The 27776-nt window shown below is 37.0% G+C and overlaps 3 protein-coding genes across 7 annotated transcripts in view; 1 reads left to right on the forward strand and 2 right to left on the reverse strand.

The window, feature by feature from the left end:
* Positions 1-2045, reverse strand: part of LOC109034870 (Protein C kinase 53E) — a 337504-nt gene extending 335459 nt beyond the window's left edge. For all 4 annotated transcript variants that reach the window (XM_019048244.2, XM_019048242.2, XM_019048243.2 and 1 more), the window contains exon 1: positions 1502-2045. In XM_019048244.2, coding sequence (XP_018903789.1) covers positions 1502-1677 — 176 coding nt within the window. In that variant the 5' untranslated portion in view covers positions 1678-2045. The remainder of the gene's footprint in view (positions 1-1501) is intronic.
* A 234-nt stretch (positions 2046-2279) lies between these two features.
* DCTN5-p25 (Dynactin 5, p25 subunit) lies at positions 2280-11303 on the forward strand. The gene is made up of 4 exons (XM_019048250.2): positions 2280-2542; positions 3479-3666; positions 5250-5361; positions 6914-11303. The coding sequence occupies exons 1-4, from the start codon at positions 2495-2497 to the stop codon at positions 7109-7111; spliced, it is 546 nt and encodes a 181-aa protein (XP_018903795.1). The 5' UTR covers positions 2280-2494; the 3' UTR covers positions 7112-11303.
* A 1260-nt stretch (positions 11304-12563) lies between these two features.
* LOC109034871 (NIF3-like protein 1) lies at positions 12564-27578 on the reverse strand. Of its 2 annotated transcripts, none has more exons than XM_019048249.2 (8): positions 27422-27578; positions 26409-26511; positions 24885-25248; positions 23788-23896; positions 21682-21826; positions 20405-20528; positions 18191-18335; positions 12564-14759 (listed from the first exon to the last, which is right to left on the reverse strand). In XM_019048249.2, the coding sequence occupies exons 2-8, from the start codon at positions 26477-26479 to the stop codon at positions 14479-14481; spliced, it is 1239 nt and encodes a 412-aa protein (XP_018903794.2). In that variant the 5' UTR covers positions 26480-26511; positions 27422-27578; the 3' UTR covers positions 12564-14478. The 2 variants fall into 2 exon arrangements, with proteins under 2 accessions (XP_018903794.2, XP_072157210.1); XM_072301109.1 differs by lacking the exon at positions 27422-27578 and adding an exon at positions 27035-27053.
* Positions 27579-27776: the final 198 nt, after the last annotated feature.

Here is a 27776-nt window from a genome sequence, read left to right on the forward strand (position 1 = left end):
GCTAGGATCCTCCTTCATTTTCGCGTGATACCACATGACTGCTCCGGAGTTCGAATAGTTGCGCGAACGGTAATAATACTTACAGTAATCATTTTTTCCCTGTATCTTTTAGCGTTGAGAAAGAGAGGTTCTGTGTGGTCCCTGTTCGGTTAAGTATCACTGAAAAAAAGTTCCTTGGCTCAAGCCTGATAATTCTTGAATTTGCCGCCAAGAATTCGTTGTATCTTGATTTAAGCTGAATTTTTCTTGATACAAGCAAAATTTTGCTTGAGTTAAGCGAAAAAGTAGTTTCCATTAAACAGCAAAATTCTTGATTGAAGAAAAAATACTTCTTGAGGGCAAATTTAAGGTTCTTTTTTTTCAGTGACTAATTGCATTTCTTATACATTAGATAAGCATATTATTTCCAGGACGACTCAATCTTAAGTTTGCTGCGTGTTTCAAGGCACAGAAACTTGTTTTAAGTGTGCAGGATGCTTGCAAATTTGAATGGGTGGGAGTTAGAGTCAAAGAATTTTTTTTTTCAGATCGTAAGTGCGGAACACTTAATACAAAATAAGATATCAAGTATTGATGGAGGTCAAGATACATTACGGTCTGCAATCTAAATTCAAAAGCCACCTTCCATTGAGACTTTGGTACTCAAGCCTCCAAAACATTTACACAAAGATTGCATCATAAATTAAGTAATTTTCTATCTGTATATATACTTTTTTTTTTCATTCACCACTTTCTGAGGGTAATTATTGGTACCTAGTTTGAAAACAGGTAAGATGAAGATCTGATTACCCAGCAGAAATAAGGCAAAACATCTCAAACCAAGAAGTTTTCAAAAAAAAAAAAAAAAAAAAAAAAAAAAAACCGAATGGGCCACTTGAATCTCATTTACAGAATGGTTCAAGTGAGAGAATGAGAGATGATACCAAATTTGTGATTTTCAAAATTATTACGACAATAACACATAGCAATTCTAGTACATTGATTGCATTGGAGAAATGTGTTGCACTAAAAGATTGTCCATTTTCAAGAAATTTAATGGGTAATGCACAGAACCAGAGTCTCAGACAAGACATCTCCGCAGATATATTGAGGTTCTTAACTTCCAGTGATTATTTGGTTGACAAACTTTAAGGTATGTTGCTTTCTAACAAGATGGATGAAACAATAGTGCCACAACATGCGTGACTTCACAAATCCTCTACGCTGTGAGAGAAATGATTTAGGGTTGATGCAGCAACTTGTAACATGCATAACAGTCAACACTAGTTTATGACATTATTGTCAGTTGAATTAAGGAATGTTGCCATTGTACCCAGGATGTGTAGGTGCGTATGTAAACAGTGCCCCACTTTCAAATGACAGTTGGTTCCTGTCAGTGTGATAGATTTATCCTCTGTCAAATCCTGCCGAGACAAAAAGTCCGGAGGAATTACTTGCAGCAACAGCGAATGGATGCGTCGCTGACTGTAAGAGCTCTGCGCAAAAGAAAGAAATTACATACCAAATGAAATCCTTGCAGTGGCTGCAGAAAGTGGGTTGCTTGAAGAATCTGGGGATAAATTTATGATCTTTGACATTGTACACATTCTTTTTCTTCAAAGCTCCTTTCCTGCCCCGCAGTCTAAGCCCAAATTTGGTGTCACTCGCGGCCTCTTCATTATTTTCTTCTTCCGCCATGACGGCCGAGAAAACGTGTTCAACAAATCACAAAAACACACGAAACCGCCGCGATAACCTCAATAAGCGACTCACGAAATGCAACTAAACAACACGGAAAAGCTCATGGACCCAAAGCTCCGAGCACAACACGCACGTAGTCGCACGAGAACTGAACGGAGAATGGAGGGGAAAAACATCGATAGTGCTAAAAGTTCCGAAAGTTCAAGTGGGGGGAAACTCCCGAGAAACCTGAAATAGCACTAGGGATCCACCACCGCAAATACGATTAGTTGGCTATGAGAGCGAGGAAGTTGATTTATCTGGACACACTTAGCTTGTATGGTTCGTTATTTTAATAAAAACCCTTAGTCGAAGTTCACTGGAGGGGTAAAATTGGAGGCGCTAACTCGCAGATCTGTTTAGATCTCAAATTCGATGGTTGGCAAGCTCGTTACACGAGATAAGCTTTTTTGAGGTTATGTTTTGGCAGTCAGCTGTTTATGTTGGCTGATTGTGAGTTGTGGTCGGCCGCGAGATAAGTGATAAGACCCGAATCTTGTTGGGAAAGTTGTGGTTTGCAGCAAGTCAGATCTCCGCTAATCTAATCAGATCTTTTTCGCTCTCTAGTTTCTTATCTTGCACACATTTTTAATCACTATTTGAGTCTGTGTATCATGTAAGCTTCAGTCAAGATGTGATCGTGGAAAAGGTCTCTCGAATAAATGGAAACTGCTACGCAGATTTGCGTGCAGATCCACCGTGTTATCATTTCGTGAAAATCTCTCTATCTCCTCAATTTTAAGTATTTGTCATCTGTGAAATATATTCAAGAAATATGGAACTGCCTGATGTGTTCTACAACAAGCCGAGCTATGTTGAAATGGTAATCGATTTATTCTTCGACCTCTTCAATTTGCCCTGTCGCCATGAAGTCACTACCCATTTTATACAGTAATTTCTCATTCAATTCGTAAAATAGGTCATCATTGTGAATGACAACCGGCTAGGTAGACATGTGGCCGCATCTTGGTGATGTAACCGATCAGTCCCCTTAGTTGCGCTGTCAAAGTAAACTTTTTGGGATCGTTTGGAAACGGAATCACCTGATTCCAAACGGTCAGCGTTGTTAGACTCCATGAGAATTGCTGGATGACTTGTGTGTTTACATATAAAATCTTAATGTTGCTACTTGCAAAATGCTGAATGATCTGAGGAAGTTATTGGGACCGTTGGCTTGCGTTTAGAAGAAAGTGGAAAAGTTTAATTTGACAATGCACCTCCTCTGTATATGAGCGTTTTAATTTTCAATTCATATTGAGAGATGCACAATATAATCTTTTGTGTGAACGTAGTTTCTGTATGCATGTTGAACTCAAATGAGTTTGATGTTATCCTAATCGAAATGGGCATCATATATTTTGATCTGAAATGAAGTAATGCATGAACGCAAACCTGAACTTAATATGATTTGAAGCAAATTTGTCTCTTTCAAACCCTACTATGGACCAGACCTCTGAAAGGGTGCAGACCATCCAACTGAATGAGTCATGTACTAGTTACGGGGAATGGGGGAAGTCCTGCGAGAACAGGAAATACTGAGGATTCTCTACTTTCTTGCCGATTTCACCCAACGCAGGAACTACAATGTGAACCAATCACTTAACTCCATTCTACCTCTGTCTTGGCTTGTCCAGCCAACGATTGGAGTACTCAATACTGTGGTTCTTACTGAGCCCTGCTTTTTTGTCTTGACAGTTTTTAATTAAGAAGTACATTCATCATAATTCTCTACTGATTTTACTTTTGTTTTCCATTGCAGGCTTCGGGCAACAAAGTCAGTCGACAGACTCTGCTGTGTGGATCACAAAATATTGTTCTCAGCGGAAAAGTCATCATCCAAAAAGGGGCTATAATGAGAGGTGATCTAGCTAATGTTAGAACTGGTCGATACTGTATTTTAAGCGAGAACTCTGTGCTACGACCACCATTCAAAAAATTAACTAAAGGGTAAGAGAATTCATAGTAATTGGCCACTCTCTCCAGTCAATAGTTATTAAATTCAAACTGTTCAAGCCCCGTGGTGTTATATTATCTCTCTCTGTCTCCAGAAGCTGAATCAATATCTCAAGTTTACAATACTTTTTATAATAAAAAATCATAGATATTTAAGAGAACGTATTTATCTTTTAACATGGCACGTTCCGCCTCCATTACTGTCCATAAGAAAAACTCTTTAATTCCATTCCAAATTTTTGAATTATTTCTCTGCCCAAATACTCTATTTTATGTAAGTATGTAAGCATGTAGGTAATCAAGTGACGAATTTTGATAGAGGAAAGATTGTTAAATGTAGCACGGAGTTACAGCATTTTTGCTGTGTATGATAGTCCAGTGCCTAATCATCATACAATTTTAATCTACCAATTTTCATATTTTGTATTTTTTGTATCTACAGGTAGGATTCTAAAAAATGCTTCTCAACCAGACTCGATGATTTAAGAAATTCTTTCATTTATCAATGTTCATTTACTTTTGTAGATAATTTCAATGAAAAACATATTAGGCTGGACCCACAAATTATACCACTTACTACGGCGGAAAATGTCTATTTGTGACTTGTCTGCGAAAAAAAGGCTCTGTATCTATAGATTCAAAAGTTTTAATACAGTGTTTTTTTTTTTTTTGACTTGGGTCAGAAAATTGGGTTTTGAGATTTCATTAACAAACTCTCAAGTTTCTTAAAGAATTAATTGCAGTCAATTTCAATTCAGTTCATATGGTTCAATTGTATCAATAGAGGCTCTAAAGTCATATTACAATCTTGCAATTTTGCACGTTGGAACGAAACCAAAAGTAACAGAAACAAAACACAAAATAAACAGATGAAACGAGTAACAGAATACAAGCTGCGTGAATATGAAAGAAAAGATAATCAGAGAAATAAAGAGCTCAAAGTCACAAAATAAATAAAAGCACTTGCCGATGCGTTTTAAAATCCTGTGGTTCCTGCTTTGAGGCGGAAATTCCGACCCTGCTACTGACTTCTGAGTCTGAACTTCAGCCTCCAAGAAGAATTACATTTTCTCAAGTTGTAATTTATTTTGCGAGTTTGACTTTTATAATTTTCTGATTCTCTCATTTTTTATATGCTTTTTAAATCACAGAATTCAAACGAATTATGGCAACGCCAGTTTGGGTTAACATTTTGGAGTGTTTCTAGTCCCAGCTGTTCTCGCAACTTTTCTACACTCTGCTATCAATAAATCGATCTTTAGTAACTCTGAACTGAGGTCCATTTTTCCATCAATAGTCATATTTCCTGCAAAAGCATTGAACAAGATAATATTATTCGAATTATGAACAATAACTAACCCAACTTCACAATCAAACTGAATAATTTAATATCAGCTCCAATTTTTCAGCATAATAAGTAATGCTGCTTCAGGTCCTAGGCTCAAAAATATGAAATTTAGCATGTCTGATGTGTGTCTGTGTGCATCAAGAAAATTTTCTTGAGTAAGCAACGGTTTTAAATGACTCTTTGACCGGTTCTCTGTCTCAAACTGTAGCTCCTTTTTCTTTCATTACAGGGTTGCCTTCTTCCCTCTGCACGTTGGTGATCACGTATTCATTGGAGAAAATTCTGTAGTCAATGCCCTTCAAGTCGGATCATGCACGTATATTGGGAAGAACTGTGTTGTTGTGAGTCAGTTTTTTTAGTCTTCCATCTTAAATTTGAAGAACATTCTCAGGGTATCTGCAGCTCTGTCAAAGCAGGGAAACCTTTAGCAGGGTGTCTACAAGTCTGGAATTGCCGGAAAATCCGGGAATAATACTGATTTTTTAAGGGCGGTCTGGAAGCACTAGAAAAGTGTGGAAATTCAGTAGAAGGTCTGGAATTTTTTTCATTTTTTGTCATTTTTGTCGCAACTTGGACGAGAAATTTAAATTTTTCGATTTTCGTCAATTGGAGGCAGGCACTGAAAAAATACTGAATTTTCCTGTGGAGAAGGTTCTGAATTTCTTGGGAATGTACTGAAAAAGCACTTTAAAAGTACTGATTTTTGGCCAGCTTGTTTTAGTAGACACCCTGTGTAGTTGTCAGGGAATCCCATCAAGTCAGAAAAATCAGAAAAAACTAAAAGGAATTTAATGGAAAGACTCGAGATATTTTCTGTTAGTGCTCTCAATAGGTTTTGTACATTTTTGGCTTTCTGGACATAATTACAAAATATTTTATTGTGAAGGGTCAGCAAGGAATCAACTTACGATTTTGGAATCAAATGTTCAATTCAAACCCAAGAATCTCCGAGGCACACTTTTTTATTTTGGCAATGAATGTATTTCTTTAAATTTGTTGCATTTTTTCATTTCTGAAGAAAAGTTATCTTTATTTTTACAAATGTACGTCCAAGTCTCCAAGCTATATCATAATGTTTCTACTTTCAAAACATGTTTCATATTTTGGCAAATCTTTGACCAGGAAACATGTAAAAATGCCTCTGATTGGTCGGCAGAGCACTTGGAGGTCAGGTGAAAGCTATCCGACTATAAATTTTTTTTTTGGTAAATATTAACGCTGTTCACAAAATCAAACTAGAATGTAGGAAACTAGTAGTTGCCATTCCAAGCCACATGTGCAATAAAACTTGGAAATTTTTCAAAAGTAGTCACACTCACAATGCAGCATTTGCTTCAGTCCAGAACTTTAATTGAATGCCTACCACACATTATGCCCAAATTTAAATTCAAAAACTTTTATTAATCATGTAAGTAAATGGACCCTATATTTTTTGTATGTTTTTAAAATTTTATCCTGCTGAGGCCGCATAATCACATGCACAAGAATTATGTTTCTAAATGTAAAGAAAAAATTTAGACTGCTTGGCTTTCTTGAGAATAGTAATTCATTTGGGATTTCGAGGATCATTTTTTCCCCCTTTTTTTTTCTTAATCTGAGTATTTTATCAACATTTGGCAACTTTGCAAAACTCATTCTTTGTTGTCCGTAAAATAAACTACTGTAAGTCCTCTCAGTAGATTCTGAGACTGCGTATGCAGAAAAGGACGTAAGAAGTTTGTAACATACCAAGTTTGCCTTACCCTTTATATTCTGGCTTTCTTTGAAAGCTATGATCTCAGTGTTTGATACTTGTACAACAATCAAGCTTAAAATAGGGTAAAACTATTTCTAGTTTCTCTCCAATAAAACCTTATACGTTGTTTTAGTGCATTTTTTTTCTTTTTATTCCAGGGTCGGAATTGCGTATTGAAAGACTGTTGTTACGTTGAAGATAATACAGTATTGGCTCCAGACACAGTGGTCTCCTCGTTTACAAAGTACGGTGGATCTCCAGGCAAATGCGTAGCGGAACTCCCTGAATGTATGCAAGAACTCATGACCGATTTCACTGTGAATTATTATAAACATTTTGTACCAGAAAAAATCTAAAATCGGGACAGGAAACTTTCTTGTCAATGATTTCTCTTAAAGATCACCAATGATGGGCTCTGAGCCTTGCTGCTATTTTTTAAGAACAAAAAAATGAGGAGTGCAGACATTACCTATGTTTAAGTGGAATTTACAAGTGCAAAATGTCATTTCGCTTCTAAAAAATGTCTAGGCTTTATATTGCTTGATTAGCTTTTAACTGTAAGTCTAACTATCCAGGTATCCATGATTTCCAGCAAAGAAATAAAAGTTAGGTCCACATTCTCTTATACATAGCGACAAGAGAATCCAGATCACCTATCCATTAGTCATTGATTAAAAGCATAAATCTAAACATGGCAAATTCTATTTGTTAGGCAGTGATGTTATTTCGAACGCTAATTTGAAGTCATAAGTCTCGTTAGAAAGTCAGTGACTTTCTGAAGTTTCTACCTGAGTTTTTGGTGTTGCTGGCAAGTGCCTTGCAGATGTTGGAAGCCACTGTCTAACAAGTAGAATTTATCAATAGGTGTTAATTGAGTCAATGATCAGGTTCTGATGTACAGAAAGTTTTAACTTTTTGGCAGTAAAGTTACTTCAGTGTTGCCCAAATTATATCGGTTTTCTTCACAACCATTTAATAGCTTTTTGATGCAGAAAACTTTGAGACCAATGCTGAAAGCTATTGTCAAAAAGACAAAATTTTCACTATTTTCCCAATTGATTCTTACAAAAGAATTTAAAAATTATTCATCATGAACAAACCTGTTCATAAAATGCAGTATTCATGAGGCTTGGAGAAGTTAAAAGCTAATCAACAAAGTAAAAATTCACTCCCAGCAATCAAAAGATGGACATAATTTTGATTTTTAATCAGCATTTTTTCTTTCAGAGCAAAACTTCCGAATTTTCCTTGTTGGGTTGTTTTCAATGATTTTATACCAAATAATGAACTATATTACAAACCTGATAATATCATTACTCACATGCCTCAAAGCATTACATTGGTAAATTTAGTTAAAAAGAGCCATGCAATTATTGTGTTTTGCCTAATGAAATATTTATCCTAAAAAGTGAAAAAAAAATGAAATTCAAAAAATAAATAAATGAATAGTACTCAAAGCACCCTGTAATCTAGATGGACCACAATCAGCGTAATGGGTCAGTTGTGCTGGTCACAGAATCGTGTTTTGATGCTTTATTCTTGCAGATCAACTGAAAATATTGAGATCTACCCAAACAACAACTTTCTACGTTGAATATTAACCGAGATATCGCGACTTGAAAAACTCAATTTATGAAGTCATCCACCATGGTAGGACATACCATATTATGCACTACCGCGGTGGATGACGTCCAACACCCAAATTTTCAGAGGACGGTGTCTCGGTTAATATTCAACGCAGAAAGTTGCCGGTTGGACAGATCTTCTTATTTTAAGCTAGTCTTCAAGAATCAAGCATCAAAACAGGATTCTGCTATCAGCGCAACTGGCCCATTCTTGGAAATATCACTCAAGTTTGGATACAACTTACATTCTCCCTTTATTTGTTCTGATATGAAGGTTTTTTTCTTGGAAAAATCTATTAGTTTGGCAGTAATGATGCTCAGTTTTCTACCAGTCACTCCAATTTTTGACCCAATGACGGAAGCTATTGTCAAACTGAAAAATTTTTCACCAAAATTTTCATGATCTCTCTTTCATGAATGAAAGTGCTAAAGGCAATGTTACATAGTGAGAATTTTCCCAAACTTTTTGTATAGCTCAAGATTCTTTATACATTGAAAAGGCATTAAGGAAAGAAAAATATTAAAGATAGCTCGATAAGGAGTTCTTTATAAACTGATGGCTCTGGGGAGTGTTTCCTTTAAATTCAAAATAACTTTTCAGTTTGTATACTGCACTAGTGCACTCTATAAAATATCTACAAAACTAGGTATGTAAGATTTGAAGCCTCTGCAAGAAGCGAGGTCTACTTATCCTCAATAACGAATAATCATAAATGGATTAGGCAGCTTTAAACAACTTCTTGTAATGTTATTGTATATTTTTTTATACCTCACATTTACCATACTTGCATTTCTGCACTCCTTATTAATAAAAGGAAAATATTGCCAAGCCCATCCCAACATACAGAGGCATAGAGTTAATTCTAGTCCTCGAAAGACAGTTACTACATCTTACTAGGTAATAATTATTTAATTATTTTTGTAGAAGAATTATTTTATTTTGTTGAACATCAACCTTTTTTGTCTACTGCATTCAGACTGTTAAAACTTTCTCTTGACCTACAAGGTCAAAAAGAAAGAGTTAATAGTGCTATTATAAGTATACCCGTGTGGTAGTAAGTGCTGTATGTGGACTAGTGACCACAAGTATGTGGCTAAAACCCTTGTCAACTATTTAATCCACAATATTTTTGCTAAATTAATGACTATGTGTATTTTATGAGTGAATATTTATTAATAACGTCAAATGTGTCCTTGTATTTACTCATGGTATCGTTTATAAGGTACTTTTAATAAAAAAATAAGCAGGAACCTTTTAAAATTTAATCATTTGGCGAAACTAGATTTATTTTTCATGGAGAGGGTTGTTTATTTTTTCTTGTAGCTTTATCTGACTTAATTACTTTGATATATCACTATGAATTGTTTATCAAAAATCCAGCGCGGTTTTCCATCACCTGTTTATCTTCAATCCTTTTTTTTGTCCTGTTTATTACTTGCTTAAAAGCAAAAATTTGGCTAAGCCCAGTCTTCTGAATCGATTAAAATTGCAACTTTACTAGTGTGTAACTTGACTGATAAGAGATCATTACTGTATTTAGATAATTTTTTCATAATAATTTGTCATGATACTTTATTGTGTTTGGTTTTTGTATCTACGAATGCCTTTTTCACATTTTGTATTTGTGTAAAACTTGCTTAACCTAACTCTTTGGCATGGCTGTGTCTTTAAATCAGCCTTCAATTGTATTTATATTCCGTAACTTGATTGATGAGGGATCATCATTGTATATATTCTACATATTAATAACATTGTAATAAAAATATATTTTTGGATTTAGGAATCTTCTATTACCCTTTTCATTTGTATGCTAGAATTGTTAGTGTAAAGCTTTCTTAAAACAACTAGTTGGTAAGGCCATATTTTCCAATGTGACCAAATATGTGTAACTTGATTGATAAGAGATCATCATTGTACGTCATGTTTGTACCATAAATATCAATTTCATTCAATGTGTTGTTAACTTTATTACGTTTGACCTAGTCCTCATTAAAAATTGGTGTTTTGTCTTTTTTCATGTTAATTATTTATACTCAGATTGCAGTAGCTCTGTAGTTTTAAGTATTAACTATATTGTATTTCCCTGTTTTAAGTACATAAATTAATTTGACACACCTCTTATCAATTTTATACTCTGTACTCTCTCAGTTACAATTGTTAAGAAAATTAATCGAAGATTTTTTATTTCATTTTTTTTTTACTTTTGTTTTTTCAAGATCCTTTCTTTTCAATTTCCTTTTTTTCTTCAAACTTTCGCTTTCAAACATAACAAAGTTTTTTCATCTAATAGCCCTCTAACACATGTAATCATAAACTTTGCACATAACAGAAAAAATATGTACAGACATGTTATGAAATGTACTTTTTTATTATTATCACTTATCAATAGCGTAAATTTACCGTATGTTTACTATTTTTGTGCCCAAGCAGACTATTAAATCCCTGGTGGCTGGAATCTCTTCAAATTGAATCACCAAAAGAATTTTTTTTTTGTTTGGTACGGAATTAGAAGGGAGGAAAATCCTAGCTAATTCTTAATTTTTTGTCATTTGTCTCAATGGATTTTCTGTAATTAAATATGTTATTGGAAAGAAAATCAGGATCATTGCTTCAATACAACCAGCAATTCCCTACACCATGGAATTTGACTGATAAAAGATCCTGTTTTGTGAATTATTCAAATTAATATTCATTTGATTTTTGGAGCCTCAACTTTTATTTCCAGCTGTAAGGGGATATTTTGCTCATCCTCTATAAATCCAGTGCTATCTCTGTTGTTAACTAATTATTTGCAAAACGTTATATTTTTATAGTTGTATGTGCCTACTCAAAGTTTTTTTGTCTGACGATCAAACTTGTTAATCATTTTCCAACTTCCTTTTTTAAAAATAAAAACAGGTACTTATACATTGATTAGCAAAATCTTGATGCATTTTTTTCTGAACTCTTCTTAACCTTCTCCTCCCATCCCCTCCCTCTTTTCCCGAGAAGAGTGTGATTCATTTCCAAATGGAGCACAAGGCGCACAATTGCAGTTTTTGAAAAAATTGAGATATTAATGATTTCAAGTAAAGCTAATCTTAATGCATATTCTGTGAACAATTTACTCTCAAATTTCTATTTCTAAGCATCAAAAAGTCAGTTTTAACTTTCTCTCCGCCATAAGAATCCATGTAATTTCGCAACCGTAAGTGCATATATATTTCTCGAAATAGAAAAAACTGCACTTATGCGCCTTGACCTTCAATCCCCTCAAGACCCCCTGATTGTTTAAAGAAGAAAAGTTACTTATATAAAAAGAAAAGTCACATCAAGCAGAAACCCGCTTTCAGTCAGCTATTTTATTCTTGATTCAAAATAAAATCTTCTTGACAGCATACTCAAGAATGTTTCTACCTAAATCGAGTCATTTTTGCTCTAATGAAATTCAAAAAAATTATGCCAAACGTCATCGAATATGGAGGCTTGGACTTAGTGAGTTTTTGGCCCACCGCCCTCTTTTTGTGCCGTAGTATCTTGATTCATTTTGCGAGGAAAGCTCCATACTCTGAAAGGATGCCTATCATTCTTAATATGTTGGAGTGCCTTCAATTTCGTTTGATACTGTGCAACACATCTGTCGTGAAATAGTTGCTTGAGGCGCCGTGGCGGGCGGTTTGCCAGCGCCTACAAACCTAACTGGATACTTCACGCAATGCGTGAGGTATCCATTTAGGTTTGTAGGCGCCAGTGCGCGTTTCGTGCCGGCAGCACGCCGTTCCTCCCTGTGCATGGCTCGAATATTTAAACTCGCGGGGTCAGCGTTTTTCAACTCATAATTTTGAAATGTTTGCACACTGTGTTTCGTTAATATTAAGGTGTTTCTGTGTCAAATTTAATGATTTCCAAAGCACTTTAATTTTTTCTTTTATATTTTGTGCTTTTACTGTGCTGCAGCGTGGTACACGCGCAACCAAACGCTCAAAATTTGACGTATTTGACTACAGGAGATCGATGTACAAATGAGTTGAAACCAAAAAATTGCGTACTTCTCGGTTTTTTTTTCATCTTTCATTCATTCTTGCATAGTTTCTTTCAACACAATTACGGCTCATTGAGATTAATATCGATGCCATCGCTTGGAAAAGGTTTTACCAATATTTTCTACGTTTTAATGACGTAAATGTTTTTAAAACGAAGTCATATTTTCATTAAAAAAGGTTTATTTTAGCCAGAAAATTTTAAGGATAGAAATAAAACTAAATATTCACCAATGACAATTAGAAAAGATAAATCAAAAGAAGGAAGTAACATCTCGTTTAAAAAATGTGATACCTCAACAACGCCTTCTTCTCTCTCAATGTTCTCATTTCGATACAGTCAATATTGTTTCACTTACGGACTCAATAACGCTTGGACCAAATCACTGACGCTTATTTTAAGCGTGGACGTAAATTGTTGGACAAAACAGGTGCGCGGACAAGAAATCGTTGACGAAATGTCCTGAAACCATCGAGAACCTACAATTTATTACGTTTCATCAAAATGCGCTTCATTCTAGTCTACACTTTCCGAAGTTGTGCACGCGCGCTGCCCTGCACATTTCCAAATAGCGAGCGGATCTCTGCAGAACGGCGTGATTCGCGCGTCAAGAGCCGAGAGTGAGACTAGAAATTTCGGGGAGACGGCGCGATGCTTGAGGTATTCCTTCAGTTTCGCAGGCGCTTCCGATGATCGTTTTTGATGAGACGAAACGCGTGGTACAACTCTTTCGACATTCCACTAGGTAAAATTGCTTATCCAATAAATGATGGAGAATTTCATTCAGACTTATTTAGTGATTTTAAGGCAGGAGTAGAAAAGTTGAGTGGGGCGAAACGCTTGAAAATAAGTGCGAACTATTACAAATCAAGTGCAAACGCATTGTTGCCAGAAAATTAGTGCAAAAGGGTAGAATTTCTTTAAAAAATTACTTTCTCAGTGTTAAATTTTTGAAAAATTACCGTGAAAGTATTACATTTTTAACATTACTGCGAGAGAGTTGAATTTTTAGAAAATTACTGCGAACGCGTTATTTCATGGTGCAAAGTACTGTGATCGCGCTATTTATGGTGAAAATTACTGCGAACGTGCAATGTCATAGTGCATACGCAGAATCCATGGTTGCTCGAAACTGGATACTGCCGCGCTAAGGAAAAACGCTGTATGAACCTTCAAGCGTTGCCAAATTTTCTTTGATAAAACACGGATTTCCTGGTAAACTTATGAATATTTTCCTTCCAACTTTTTAGCTAATTTTGTTCACAATCTCGTCTAAAGCTCCTGAAAATTTTAAGGAAAAATATTCATAAGATTCCTCAAAAATAAAATTTCATCGGAGAAAATTTGGCAACTCTCGAATGTACATATGGCGTTCTTCCTTAGTACGATAGTACGGGCCGAGGATCTTTCTGCACCCATGGGGGTACCCTCAACGAGGTATATCAGCGTGAAAATGGTGTGATCAACGATTGCCACCGTGTTCAACCGAAAATTAAGACATACCACCAATTGTGTAGGCATGGAACTAAGGAGGCTGGATCGTGGACCCCCAAAGACTGAACAATTTTCCCGTAGAAGTGTTATTTTTCCAGACTTGCCATTATTTCTGCAACTATAAATTCCCTGGCATTTCCTTAACCATGTTTGCTTCCACCTGACTACTTTTGCTTTTCCTCGATTCCAAAAGTTTCGTTTTTTTTAAATACGCTGACTTTCACTAAACTTTGGACTTAATTTCCTTGTTCAGAGATCAAATAGAGGACATATCGACGGTGCAAGTCGGTATTCACATAACTCGTTTGCGGTGTCTGAAAATCTCCGCAACTATGTTATGTTTTTAACGGAGAACAAATGGACGTGATTCCTTGAAGTTTTTGCAGAATTTTCCTCGCACATAGAAGAAAAATCACGGCAGTTTTAAAGAATTACCGTTGAGTAGTTTTCCGTTTAACAAATAAAGTATGACGGGAAGTCTGCGACGTCGCAAACCGAGTTATGTGATTGCCGACTTTCACCGTCGATATGCATTCAGTAGCTGGTTAATCGTAAAAATAGTCTAGAATGATCAATATGAAGTTCAAATAACAAATAAAGGATCTTTATCGCTATCTGATACTACGATCGAAGTCCCAGGCCAAGTTGAAAATGTGGACCTGAGTTTCTGAGCCATCACTCGTAAGAATCCTCTTTCAGTGTTGCTATGATGGGCTAGGATGACAGTGACATTTTGATGATTGGCATCGAGCAACTCATGATGAGACATTTCACCAGTGAGGAATAATTCAGCATCACCGCAGGCCTCTAGCAAAACACTAGCACCTGATCCGGGCACCAAGGCGATTTTCTTGATGTAATGATCTGCAAAAAAAAAGTCTATTAAATTAATTGAAGGGGTCAGAGCTGGAGTGTTATAATTACAGTATTTTAATTACATTGGAAATATTGCTGGGTATAATTGGACGAATTTCTGCTAAAAGAACCTGCAGCCCGATTGTTGAAATTTATGTCGGCACGACAAGAATCGAAAATTGATATATTACACGGCGCGGATAGGGTGTCTTGTCTATCGGCAAGGGTCTATCTTGTCTGAGGGTGTCTATGGGCGGTCTTGTCTTATCGTGCCGACATAGCCAGTTAAAGTTTCAACAATCCGGCTGCAGAGACAGGTGGGAAAGAAAGGATCTATTCATTAGTCGAGGGCCGTAAGAATGAATGGGAATTATAAAGCGCTAGTGACGTCAGCCGCGAAGAAGCCGCGGCTGACTAGCACTCATTAGCGCCTACAAACCTAAAGGGATACTTCACGCATTGCGCAATGCTTGAAGTATCCCTTTAGGTTTGTAGGCGCTGTCCAACCGCCCAGCGTGCCACGGCGCCTCAAGCAACTGTTTCACAACAGAGGTGTTGCGCAGTAACATACGAAATTGAAGGCGCTCCAACATAGTAAGAATGACAGGCATCCTTTAAGAGTAGAGAACTTTCCTCGCAACATGAATCAAGATACTACGGCACAAAAAGAGAGCGGTAGTCCAAAAACTCACTATTGCCAGGTTTTCTTTCTCTTCCATTCATTTTTGAATAGTTCTTCTCAACATAATTACGGCTCATTGAGATTGATATCGATGCCGTCGCTCGGAAAAGGTTTTGCAAATAAAATTAAAAATGTAAATGTTTTTAAAATGAAGTAATATTTTCATTTAAAAAGGTGCGCCGCCGCAGAGTGGACCGAGTCAGTCCGACAAAATTTGGAGACTTTAAAAGCTTATAACTCCGTTTATACAAAACTTTGAGGTTCTGAAAGGGACTCCATTGGTTTCCTCGTAAAATTTTCTTCTTCTTAGACCCCTACAGCTATAAAATGTGACAAAATTCGTAGTTTTAGTTAAAAGTTTCATGTCTGACCTCTCAAATTGACTCGATCCACTGTGCGCCGCCGCGGTCGTCCGTCTTCCGCTTCAACTCATGAGCCCTGTCCGCAACGCTCTTTTGCCCTGCCGATGGCTCATGAGTGCAGGCCCGCCACAAGGGGGGGAGGGATACTGGGTCCCTGGTACCGGGGCCCAGGGCCCGAAGGGGACCCGTGTTACCCGTGAAAAACCACTACGAATTCATATGCAACCCTTGTTTCGTAAGAAAAAGTGAAAAATTTACCCTAAAAATTTCGCAAAAGGTGAATAGATTTTCAGAAACACGCTGGAGCACGGTAGAATTCTTCTTAAATTTTCAAAGAAGTATACTTCCTGGAAAATTTCTATCTATTTGCAAGCTTTTCAGTACAGAGGGATATTTTTAGTAACTGCGTTTCATTTTCTTCCGTCATCAGATGCTAAGAGTCTCCAGTCTGGGCATCCTCGACTTCAATGGCTCATAGCACAACTCCCTTGCCATAGACCAATAGGCCATTAGGCAAATAGGCCTTGCCAATAGGAGTCCAGGGGGGCCTGGCCCTCTTAGAACTGAAAATAGTATCATATGCCCCCCCCCCAGAAAAAAAATAAAAATAAAAATGTTCCAGATGTTCTGAATGCAACAATTCGCAAGTATTTTGTGCTGAAAGTAGAAAAAAAAAAAAAAAAACATAATTATTCAGAAATTGATGGAAAAATTCTTTATGGAAGCTTCAAAATGCGTCCGATTAGTCGTATAAATTCTAAAATTTCTCGGGGAATGCGCCTTGGACCCCCTCCCCCTCCGTGCTTGGGGCCCGGACCTTAAAACTGGTATCAGGGCTTGAGATGGGATGCGGCGGGCCTGCATGAGTGCCTCATTTAGTTGACGCTTAGTTCCGTGTGGCAGAGTGAAAAATCCCGCTTTTCCACTTCCCCACAGGGAATCACATTTTTTCTTACGTAGCTTTCTAGTGCACACCCCATCTTTTCCACTCGTCTATAGTTCCGTTTAGCGAAGATGCGTCCACCTTGAAAACCTATTCTTGGCTCAAGCGCAATTTTCTTCCGAATTTTTTTCTGAATTTTCTTCATAAAAACGCAAAGCCCCTGAATTTTCATTATAAAATATGCATCCGGAAATGAGTATAGCATAACGTTGTCAGATGAAAATGCACAAAGTTGCAATGGAGACAACAGTCCGTTGACCCTGACAACTTTATTTAAAAATTTCGTTAAGTTGCATGTGGCCGGTATACAACATTTATATTAAAACTTCATGTTGGATGCTCTCATCTTCTTGCATCAGTGGGTGGCAGTGGCGAGGCGAAATGATCGACTGTCGATAAAGCCCCATTTGGAGCTATGGTAAAGAATCGTTTATTAAGGTCTTTGTTGCGAACACCCTGATTATCGATCCTTTTCCATAGGTTTAAATGGCAGATCAATCGATGTATCGCAAAGCATGCCACACCACTGGAAGTTGGAATTATGTAGTTATTCAAATATGATTCTTCCAGACTCTGTATGAGTAAACCTGACCTTTATAATCGCTATGATACATGCTTTGTCCGAAGGTAGCGAATGGACGCGATATATTTTTTTAAAATAAGTTTAAGCGTTTGCAATGATATTATGTTCAACACCTCTCCGAAGCTTTACTGTAAATCAGCAAGTTCTGATCAGATATTTCCTCACGAGGTCCTTCTGAAATCTAAGAATTCAAGCCATGACCGTGTAAAAACCGTACTTTTTCTCTATACGCGGACAGAAAACTTAACTCATCTTGTTTCGTCGATCGCTGTTATGCGACACACAAAGCGCCTTCATTTGGAGATGCGGCAATTTAACCTACACTACAATATGTCACTCTAACTTGTCGCATTTTTATTTCTAAGTATCTCTCCTGCTGTTCTGTGTTCGAGATTCTAAATTTTCGACAGGTTATAGCTTCCTGAACGAAGGAACGCACCTCCATTTCCAGGTTGCAAAACTTCATTTTATTGCAAGAATGTACCTGAACAATTTTTGTCTAAAATTTCTCTGATTTTTGTAAGGGATCAGAGGAAAAATCACTGATGTTTTCAGTCAGAAATATTCAAGATTCTTCTTGTGAAAATGCGCTTTGGAAGGGAAAATTTGGCAACACTGAAATTTGGTCACGTTCTTTTAAGAGAAGAACGACGAATAGGGGAGATTTTTTTTACAGAGATGAATGGAGAGAGGAGGAGGAAAATGAAGGGTAAAGGGCTTATGTATCCACTAATATTTTAAGGTCTCAAAAAAGTTCAAAGAAATCAGGGACAGCATAAATGATGCTCCTATCATGCAAAATTTTTTCTTTCGTTGTCTTTACACGTAACTCGGGTTGAAGTATCAAGTATGAGACATAAATAACGGTACCTAAACTGTGATCGAAGCTCAGCGCCAATTGTAATTGCGAAACATTCAAATGGTGCTTCACCTTAGCGATTAAGTCTTTAATCTGCGTTGGTTTTTCCAAGGTAACGAAGCGGCCGACACCTAAATCGGCGTCCCTGATAGAATCCTGAAATAATTATTGAAATAATTAACAAAATACTTAATCGGCGCAGATTGCAAAATAAAACGTGAAGTCCAAGAAAATACAAGATATGATAACAATCAAAAAGAAATCAACACTATTAACGAGGATACGAATTGTTTCACCACATTTGTTTCATTAACTTAGTTTTTTCCGTGGTCTTAAATATATTTACCGATTCAATGAATGCATTAACCCTTACCTGCACACATTATGGGTTTCGAAATTTTTTTTGAAATTTCGAGTTTTCTAAGGCCTGTTGGGTCTAGATAACTCAAAATTAGTGAAAAAAAATTTTTTTGACTTTTTTTTACCCGGAAATTTTGACAAAAAAGGGTGGTCAGTATGACTGACCACTGAACAGGATAGGAATACGCAAATTTCCTATTCACCTATGTGGATATAATTTTCGTGTTTTTTTTTATTTTTGTGTAAAAAATGATCCTTGTCTCTACCTATCCGCGCAAGACATTCAATTTCTGCCCTCCAAGCCCCCAACCCTTCCCGCGCAGACCTCCCCTTACCTTCCATACTAACTTTACCAGTGAATTATAAATGTTGACTCCGTAGATTTTGTAAGTTTTTCACTTTTTCTTACATGTTTGTAAGTGATAGAGTCTCTGTTTTTGGAAATTGAGTGAAGCTAGTCTTAGAAAAATGTATAATTTATTATAAAAGAGTATAAATAAAGCAGAAATATATAAAACTGCTTGAAGTGAAGAACATATGAGCGTAACTGGAATAAGTAAGGAGGCAATCAAAGACTAGTCACAATAAAATAAATTCATTCCTTCAAAATGCAACGATAATGGTCCTTTCCCACATAAGACTAGCAATTTTAAAATAATAATTTTGGTCAATAATTAAAAGTAATGAACATAATCATAAAAATTACTGATAAAATAATAATGAAAAATAAAGCAACAAGAATCCAGTTCCAGCTCCTATAGCCACCTGCACGGTGGTCAGTTATACTAACCACCATGTTCAAGCATGAATTAAATAATCAAAACTTCTGAATTTTTCAATTGCCAAATGACATTCTCGCAGCATTATAGTCTAACTTAATATTTTACTACTGAATCAGAACCATTTGCGTCGCACAAGCAACTGACAACCGCAAAACTGGAGATAACACCAGCGGCACCAAACCTCCAACGAATCGGAGGTAAACAATAGATGATAAAACAATATTGCCAACATAACATCGCCCGGCAATATTTTTTTTCATATTCTGGACCATATACCAAGTATAACTACATGGTTGGTAAGGGTATGTCGCGCCAAAACGGCCATGAATAATTATTTAAAAAGGTGGTCAGTATAACTGACCACTGAGCAGGTAAGGGTTTTAAATCATTGCTGACTTTGGCCAGTTGCCCATCGGTTGTATTGCCTTTATCGGAAGTGATTCTTCGCCTGAGGTTGAAAAGAAGAAGAATGAAAAGGAAATAAAAAACAATGATGTATTTCCTTCGTAGTCCACTAATACATGTGAAAGTAAGCAGTATAATTGAGGTGAAATTGACGAAGACTCTGTCCTTTTAAATGTGAGTAAACGTACTTTAAAAAAACTGTCTGTGCTGATTCAAATAATATCCATTTTATAGCCCGATTTAATAATAATAATAAAAAAAATCCATTCATCAATGAACAAGAAGTTCTTCGTCAAATTGGCTTTTCATTTGTCGTCCTGAAGATCAATCAAATCATCGCACAATCGTTCACTCCACGATCATTGATTTATTTTACTTTTGTTAAAATCAAAAGATTCAGTTGGAAGGTAACCTATTTTGAAAAAAACATAAAAGAAATGTTTTGGAAAGCTGACAAAAACAATGTTTAAAAAATATCGATTTTGTTCCCAACGATTTTACCTCGGGATCATTTTAAGGAGTTAAGAGACATCAAAATAATTAATAGAAAAATGTAGCAAATAAAATTTTAAAAAATATTAAGTGTGTATAGCACGCCTCTTCCCTAAACTGCAGTTAGTACAGAAACGGTTGAACCGGCTTCGTCTAAAAGATACTCTGAATACTGAAAAGACTCACCGCCAATTTGATTTGTGAAATACTTCCAGAGAAGGTTTTGGAAATTTTATTCAACATAAACGGCAGCTCCTGTGAAGTTATTGTGAGGGAGAAACGTTTTTCTTTAGGATTCGTGGATATTATTCTGCAAAATGGGGATTAAATAATGGAATGAACAATACTGTGCTGATATAGACAATGACATCCTAAAATAAAACACTTGATTTTTCTTTCTTTTTTTTTGGAGTTATTTGAGGTTTTTAATTCGTTAGAAGATTCTGCAACCTTGTATGAGCATCGGGTTAGGGTTAGTACACACCCATGCTCCAGGCTTTAAAATTTTAAGGGATTAAGGCCGACTGGAGTCTGTGCGTTTGCTTCTTGAAGAAACACAGGCAGATGCAGACATTTCGGGAGAGAGGGATGGATTTTTTCCCGGGGAGGGGGTAGGGTGGAAGGAGTTATCTGGTGTGTATGGATTGCATCTCAGGTCAAAAGGGGGGTCCGGGGGCGTCTTCCAGAGAAATTTCGGAATTTTAAATGATCTCACGTGCACGTGCAGTTTCAATTAGAGTACCTGTATAGGGAGAGTAGCGACAGATCGGTTCATGGAGGGCTTAGGGCCCAAAAGTGCAGTCACCCTTCTGAGCAACTTCTAACACATAAAATTTCACTGACAGCCTTCAGATTTCAATTCTAACCAAGATGGCTAAGAATGTACATAAATGAGCGTTCTTTCGCAAAAATAAGTAAATTTATGCAAAAAGTAAACCAAATACATGCTTTCTAAACGACGGTTCGTAACAATTGTATTTGTAAATCGCTCTGGACATTCGAAATTCATAGGTTGGCTGCCCTTTTGGGCCCTAACTTTATTCGCGGAGGCATCGGTGAAGGCCTGATGGACTTTCGGAGTTTCAGATCTGTTGCTACTCTCCCTATACAGGTACTCTAGTTTCAATCAATCTCGTTACGAATAATTTCCAAATTCAAGCGTCCTATTACTTCTTCCTCCTTTCCCTCTCCCTCCTCTTTAGCGAAGGGGGGAGGGGATAAACCTCCCACGCTCCCTTCCCCCTTGGATCTGCCTATGTTGGAGAAATGCTTCTCTCAACGGCAAGTAAATGCTCTGTCAGCATAAGTTTCCAATTTTAGTATATGACTTTATACTCACCTCAATTCTTTTAACGTCTCAATTCGTATATTATTCAATTTAATACAATTAAAGATCCGCTGTAAAAAATTGAAGGGTTCGTTCACATCCCTCTGTTTGGAAAGTGACGTTCGATTTCACTTACTTGGAGCTACCACTTCCCAACAGTGTCTTCATGTGAGCGTTACTTTTCAAGTTTCTTGCTCCGTGAACTTCCACTAGGAAACGGATATTTTTGTCTTCAGGAGCTGGTGGGCGCGGAGTGATAATTGGCTCAATTTTAGCGGGGTCTATAACTCAATTTAAAAAAAAAAAACAGGTCAATTGAAGGTTTCCATCAAGAATCGAGCTAATAAGGTGCAAACCGTTCCGGGAAAACATATACAGTCTAGTTTCTTAACGGCCGATTTCAGTTATCGATATCCGCTCATTATGTAGTGAACTAGTGAATGACACAAATCTAATTCCATTTTACATACCACGTATTTCTAACTGGATGCATAAGGGGCGATATTTCGCAAAGGAGAAACAAGTTTATCGAGAATCAAAAGGTCTCCTCGATACACTTGCTCGGAAGTATATCCTCCATAAGAGTTAACTCTGTTCCATGTGCATATTGAGTACCTTTCTATGATTTAATTTGGCTCCTTTCCCAACCAGCGGGGCGATTATTGAAATGATATCGACTCTATGTCGCCGCTTTGTCGTGTCGCGCCATCGACTAAGCATATGCTTAGTCGATGGCGCGACACGACAAAGCGGCGACATACAGTCGATAGCATTTCAATAATCGCCCCGCTGGTGGAAGAAATCATCTCATGATAATACCAACTCTGAAACCTCAATTACATTTATTTCCTATGACAAAGACGAACAGAAATATATCGACGGTGTAAGTCGTCGATCACATATCTCGTTTGCGGTGTCTTAAAATCTCCGCCTCTATGTTACTTGTTTAAAGGAGAACAAATTGACATCATTCCTTGAAGTTTTTGCAGAATTTTCTTCACACAGAGAAGAAAAGTCACGGCAGTTCAAAAATTGCCGTTGACTGGTTCTCCGTTTGAAAAATAAAGTATGACAAGAAGTCTGCGACGTCGCAAACCGCGAGTTATGTGATTGTCGACTTACACCGTCGATATGCGAATATTGGCCTCTCAGGGTTCGACACTTCCGCATTTGAAGTTGTGGTAAAGAATCGATTATTATGGTATTTCCTGATATTCGATCTTTTTGGTAGGGTTCAATGGCAACGAATCGATTTATCGCAAAGCACGACACACCACTGGCGAGGTTAGGTTAATGGGTATACCTTAACGAGCTTTGAGCGAGCCAGTCCGAGCCCGAAGGTATACTGACGATGCTCGGCAATTTCACGCCTTGGAAATGCACAAAGCCTCGCTCACCAGTGCGTCTGCGCTACTGCACCGCTCACCCACCCTCGGATGCTGCGCCCCCTGCTGGACCCGTTGCGCACTTCAAAACACCCACATTCCACCCCCTTCGTGTCGGAACTATAATTGAGACTGCTGAGAGGGCATTCGATTTCAGGGTATTGATAGAGCTGTTGCAAGGCTGTTGAAATGAATGTATTTATGATAAAAGGAACTATGTTCTACGCAACCCCTATGCACATACTTCCTTTCGGCATAAATACGTCCAAATGTTCCACTTTTCCCTCCCTTTTCTTCGTTTTATGCTCATGTTTTTTTTCTTGCTTGTTTAAGAGTCCCATTATGAAGAAAACCAAGGTCTAAATTCGTCGGCTCCTTCACAAAATAATGTATGACTCCATTCCAAATTGCCAGGATACCAGATTCGGAAATTACATTTGTACCAGGGAATTCTTGGCCATTTTTCACCGAAAATTTGTTTGATTTTTCCTCTGATCTCATGCAAAAGTCAGAAAATTTTTGGACAAAAATTGCACGTGTACTTTCTGATAAAAAGATGAATTGTTTGAGTAAATTTGGCAACCTTTGGAGTTATGTTTCTTCGTCCGGGAAATAACGAATTGTAAGCTTCCGCAAGGTCTCTACCATGACGAGTTCCTGTGGCGGGTAGGCGTCGCAGAGCGACCTAGCGCGCCGTAAAAGTGGCTTATACATACATAGAACAAAAGTATTTTACAGATCAAGATTCCTGTAGGGTAGAAGTTTTTCTCGGGGATCAACACAACTTTCCGCTTATGGATGATTTTTCTCCGATGAACTGAGCAATCTTTTCAGAATATAAGTCAAAATTAACTCACGAAAAGCGGAAGCTAGCCAATCAGCAGTGCCACCCGACATTACATCCCAACATGTGTGTGGCGAGTAGACGGCGATACTATTTTCCACGCAAAGCCCAATTATTTTTTCCTTGAAATAGACAAGTGATAGTTTCAGAGGAAACAATATCTATTCAAATAGAAAGCTAATAAAAAAAGCATTTAAAAAAAGGGTATCTCCTTGAGCATAATTACTTATAAACTACATGTTGTTGTTTAAGACTTTTGTTTGGCACTCTCTTATTTAATCAATCGAGTGACCACGAAAGGAGATCCAAGCATTAGAATTCACATTAGACGAACAACAGCTGATAATACTAATTTTTCAAATTAAATGAATATAAAGCAAAAAGCCTCATTTGATCAAGATTCGGAGAGAATATTAAAGTTCAAGACCCATTTTCAATCAAACTTTTTGCTAATGTTCTAATCGTTGAGGAAGAAAAACTACTTCAAACCTGAAGCAAATTTCCATCAATCCAGTAAAATCTAGTCATTTTATTTATCTCAAGTCTTTCTCAAAAATCCTAAATAACACTTCATAAAAGATTTTGCAAATTTCATTTATCTGATTCGATAAAAAAAAATTGTAATATATGCTTAAAATGTGGGCTTAACAGATCTTATTGAAAGTATCAAACTGTTTTAGAACATTTGTTTAGCAGCATACGTGTTGCCGAAATGTCTCAACAAGTGGCATGTTTTCATAAAATTCATCGTTCAGGGGGCGAAAAAATTCACTACTTATACTGAGGTGGATCCAGAAATTTGGCATTAAGGGAGTTCTTCCATTTAAATCTATGCTGAATAATCGATTCTTGTCGGAGCACCTGGCCCATCCAAGGATCGATACATTTCCATAAGTTGTAAGGCCTGGATACACGCTCAAATTTCCATCAATTTCCAATCAAAATAATGACAACAATGGCGGTCAAATTTTGCAGGCCGCAAAGAATTGATGGTAGATGGTGCGCACCAGTCACCATTTGATCGGAAATTGATGGAAATTTGAGCGTGTATCCAGGCCTTGAGTGGAGAAATGACAATGTTGCCAATTTGCTGGATCCGCCGATGCATACCTTCCAGCTATTGCATGTAACTCTCTTCAATCCTTTAAAGATAGGAGGGTGGTACGAAATTATCATGTCAGCCGATACATTAATAGCTTCTTGTAGCACAGGCATGGTCAAGTCGTTTGTCAGGAAGATCGTTTTGATTGTCCGCGAAGTTGGAGGCTCGACCAAGAGCCCCACGTTGTCCCACGGCTCCTTCAGATGTAGAGGTGCCAGCGAGTTCAAGTGATCCACCACGCGTGTCAACGTTAAGGGACCTTCCGAGCCCGTAAGTTGGTGGAGTGCCGACTTTTCCTCTCCTTTTTTGACTGCAGGGCTTCGTTTTTTGTCATTTCGGCCGAAATAATTTGAAATCGATTGCAAACTCCAACTGAAAAATGAAGTGCCTCAATCCTTTTAGTTGGAAATTTAATCCTGCATCCTCCATCCTTCGGCGCTTGGAAGAGAGCGGTTTAGGACTTAACTCCTCATGATATGCAATTCGAAATGGCACTGTAATACCCTTTTAGTAACACAGAAAAAATAACAATTTTTTGTACTTAATTTCGTCCTTTCATCTTGTATTACTTTTCTTCAGATCACGCAGCACAAAGAAGCTAAATAGAAAAACACACTATATTGAATTGGGAGCAGCGAGAATTCACTTGCCGCAACAAATATTACTTTTTAGACCGCAAAAGGTCAATTCTACAAGTGGAGGGCGAAAGACCAAGAAAAATTTTGAAGAGATTTTATAGAAAGTGAGTTACGCCATGTAATGGAATCTCAGTTTATCAAAGAAACCATTACTATTCAGTTGATAGGGAGATATAAAGAGACACACAAGTTAAAAAGAGATATTTTACACGGCTTTTGCTAGAAAAGGCTTACAATGAATGCGGAGGAGAAGAAATATTTAAGAAACGAAAAATAATGCAGGTTTTGGTTTACACAACATATCGTGTCAGTTAGCATTCCTCTCAGTTTCAATAGTTTTCTCTGAAAATTTTGCTAAGAAATATTTAGTAATGTTCTGTAAAAAAAAAAAAAAAAATCACAAAATAAGTGGAGGACATGCAGCTGCGGTAAAACTGCAGAAATGCGCACCTCGGTTTGCGACGTTGCAGATTTCCTAACATATTTTGTTATTCAAATGGAAAAAGATTCAACGTCATTTCTTGAAAACTTTCCTAACTTCTTTGCCATGTATAAAAAAATAGTGTGTTATCTATGAACATTTCAAGCAATGATGATGATGTTGGTTTGTACTCTTTTGATAAAACAAAATGTGAACGGAGATTTTGAAACACCGCAAACGAGATACCCATTCCTGCAGTTTCACCATCAATATGTTTCCACAGTTTTACCTTCGACATGTTAAATCAGTGGTCATTTTTTGAATTACGTTTGGCTACCCCCCATTTGGATGAGCGTAAAAATGAAACCATCTGCAAAATATTATGCAAGGTTATGTGCATTATATAGGAGAGGAGAATAGGGATTTTATAATGTGGAATAATGAAGAGCCCGTGATGTCACAGAAAAACTTACTGATTTCCGAGGATAGTTTGAAATATTGACAACTGTAGTACAATGATGACCGTAGAATGATGCAATTTCATCTTTGCAAGTGCTTATTTGGAGTCTTTGAGTTCTGCAAAAATATGGAAAACAATTTTAAGTGATACCGAGGAAGAATTTCCTTCATTGTTTACTAATACCTACCAGCACACGCACAGACGACGCACAGTGAAGTTAGTCAATGGGAGAAGTCAGACATTATGTGTTATCTTCATTCATACCATTTGGAGAGGTTTAAGAGTTGCTCCTCTGGTTTACCGTAACAGTTTTTGGTGGGAAAATTTCTTTAAAATTTGCAATTTGATCAAAAAACATTAAAATTTGCAGTTTAAGTCAAAACTTTCATGTCTTACTATTTTGACATAACTGCGCATGCGCAACGCATAAATTACCTTATTTCGGTAACTTTCTCTAAGTAGTATTCTGAGGAATTAATTATTGTAGAGATTTTCCTTTCATGAGCTATTGCACCTGTTGCACCTGCTTTCAGTACCAATAATACACTTTTTGGTCAGAGCAAAAGTCAACGGAAAGCTCAATTATATACCAGAGAGATCACGCTAGATGTTCACAAAATTAAAAAGAAAATCACGAACCGATTGGACTGTCTTAAAGTCTCAGCTCGTATTTTATCTGTTTGAAAACAACAAAATAAAGATCCTCCATACATTTCTTTAAGAGAAAAGCTTTGCAATTGACCAAAAAAGCAATTCTATATAATAATTATTAGGATTTTTGAAAAATGGACAATTCACGTTCCACAAAAATGCCATGCGATTGCCAAATGCACAAGTATCTCCAGAATGTTCACTTATCATACTTATTCTGTGAAAGTCTTTAATTTTTGACCAGTGACCAAGTTATTAGTGCGTTTCTATTCTTATGGAGTGCTCTCATTTGGCGAGAGATTGATTTAATCAAACGACCGTTTCAATAACTGAGCGAATATCAAACGGAGTCACATATGTCAGAATTGCACTTACCTTCAAAATGATTCTGCAAAAATGCAGCGAGTTTCTCCATCCTCTTTCAAACGGTCACTGAAGATGGAGAGTCAGTGTAATTTTTTTTATCAAATGTCAAAAAATTCAAAAATAGTATGATTCGGTATTATCACAAATATTTTTTTTCCCCGTCAATGGGAATGACGACGGAGCAAAACAGATCGACTGATAATTCAAAACCTATAAAACACGAATTTCAAAGTCTCTGAGCTCAGTCTTTATTCATTGAAAAATTCTACCGGGATGGGGGAAAAATGCTCGGTACGCTAAGCACTGATGTGTCACTAGGGAGGGGGGATCCCCATTTGAAAATGTTGAAATTTTGGGTCACCTG

This window comes from Bemisia tabaci, chromosome 5, assembly GCF_918797505.1.
Source record: "Bemisia tabaci chromosome 5, PGI_BMITA_v3".
NCBI lineage: Eukaryota > Metazoa > Arthropoda > Insecta > Hemiptera > Aleyrodidae > Bemisia > Bemisia tabaci.

Coding starts and splice junctions, on each gene's coding strand:
- DCTN5-p25 (XM_019048250.2), top strand. CDS start 2,495: ATGGAACTGCCTGATGTGTTCTACAACAAGCCGAGCTATGTTGAAATG. Junction 2,543..3,478: donor AGCCGAGCTATGTTGAAATG/GTAATCGATTTA, acceptor TTTCCATTGCAG/GCTTCGGGCAACAAAGTCAG. Junction 5,362..6,913: donor TTGGGAAGAACTGTGTTGTT/GTGAGTCAGTTT, acceptor TTTTTATTCCAG/GGTCGGAATTGCGTATTGAA.
- LOC109034871 (XM_019048249.2), bottom strand. CDS start 26,479: ATGAAATTGCATCATTCTACGGTCATCATTGTACTACAGTTGTCAATA. Junction 21,827..23,787: donor TTGGCTAGCTTCCGCTTTTC/GTGAGTTAATTT, acceptor ATTGAGTTATAG/ACCCCGCTAAAATTGAGCCA. Junction 14,760..18,190: donor GAGCTTCGATCACAGTTTAG/GTACCGTTATTT, acceptor TTTTTTTTGCAG/ATCATTACATCAAGAAAATC.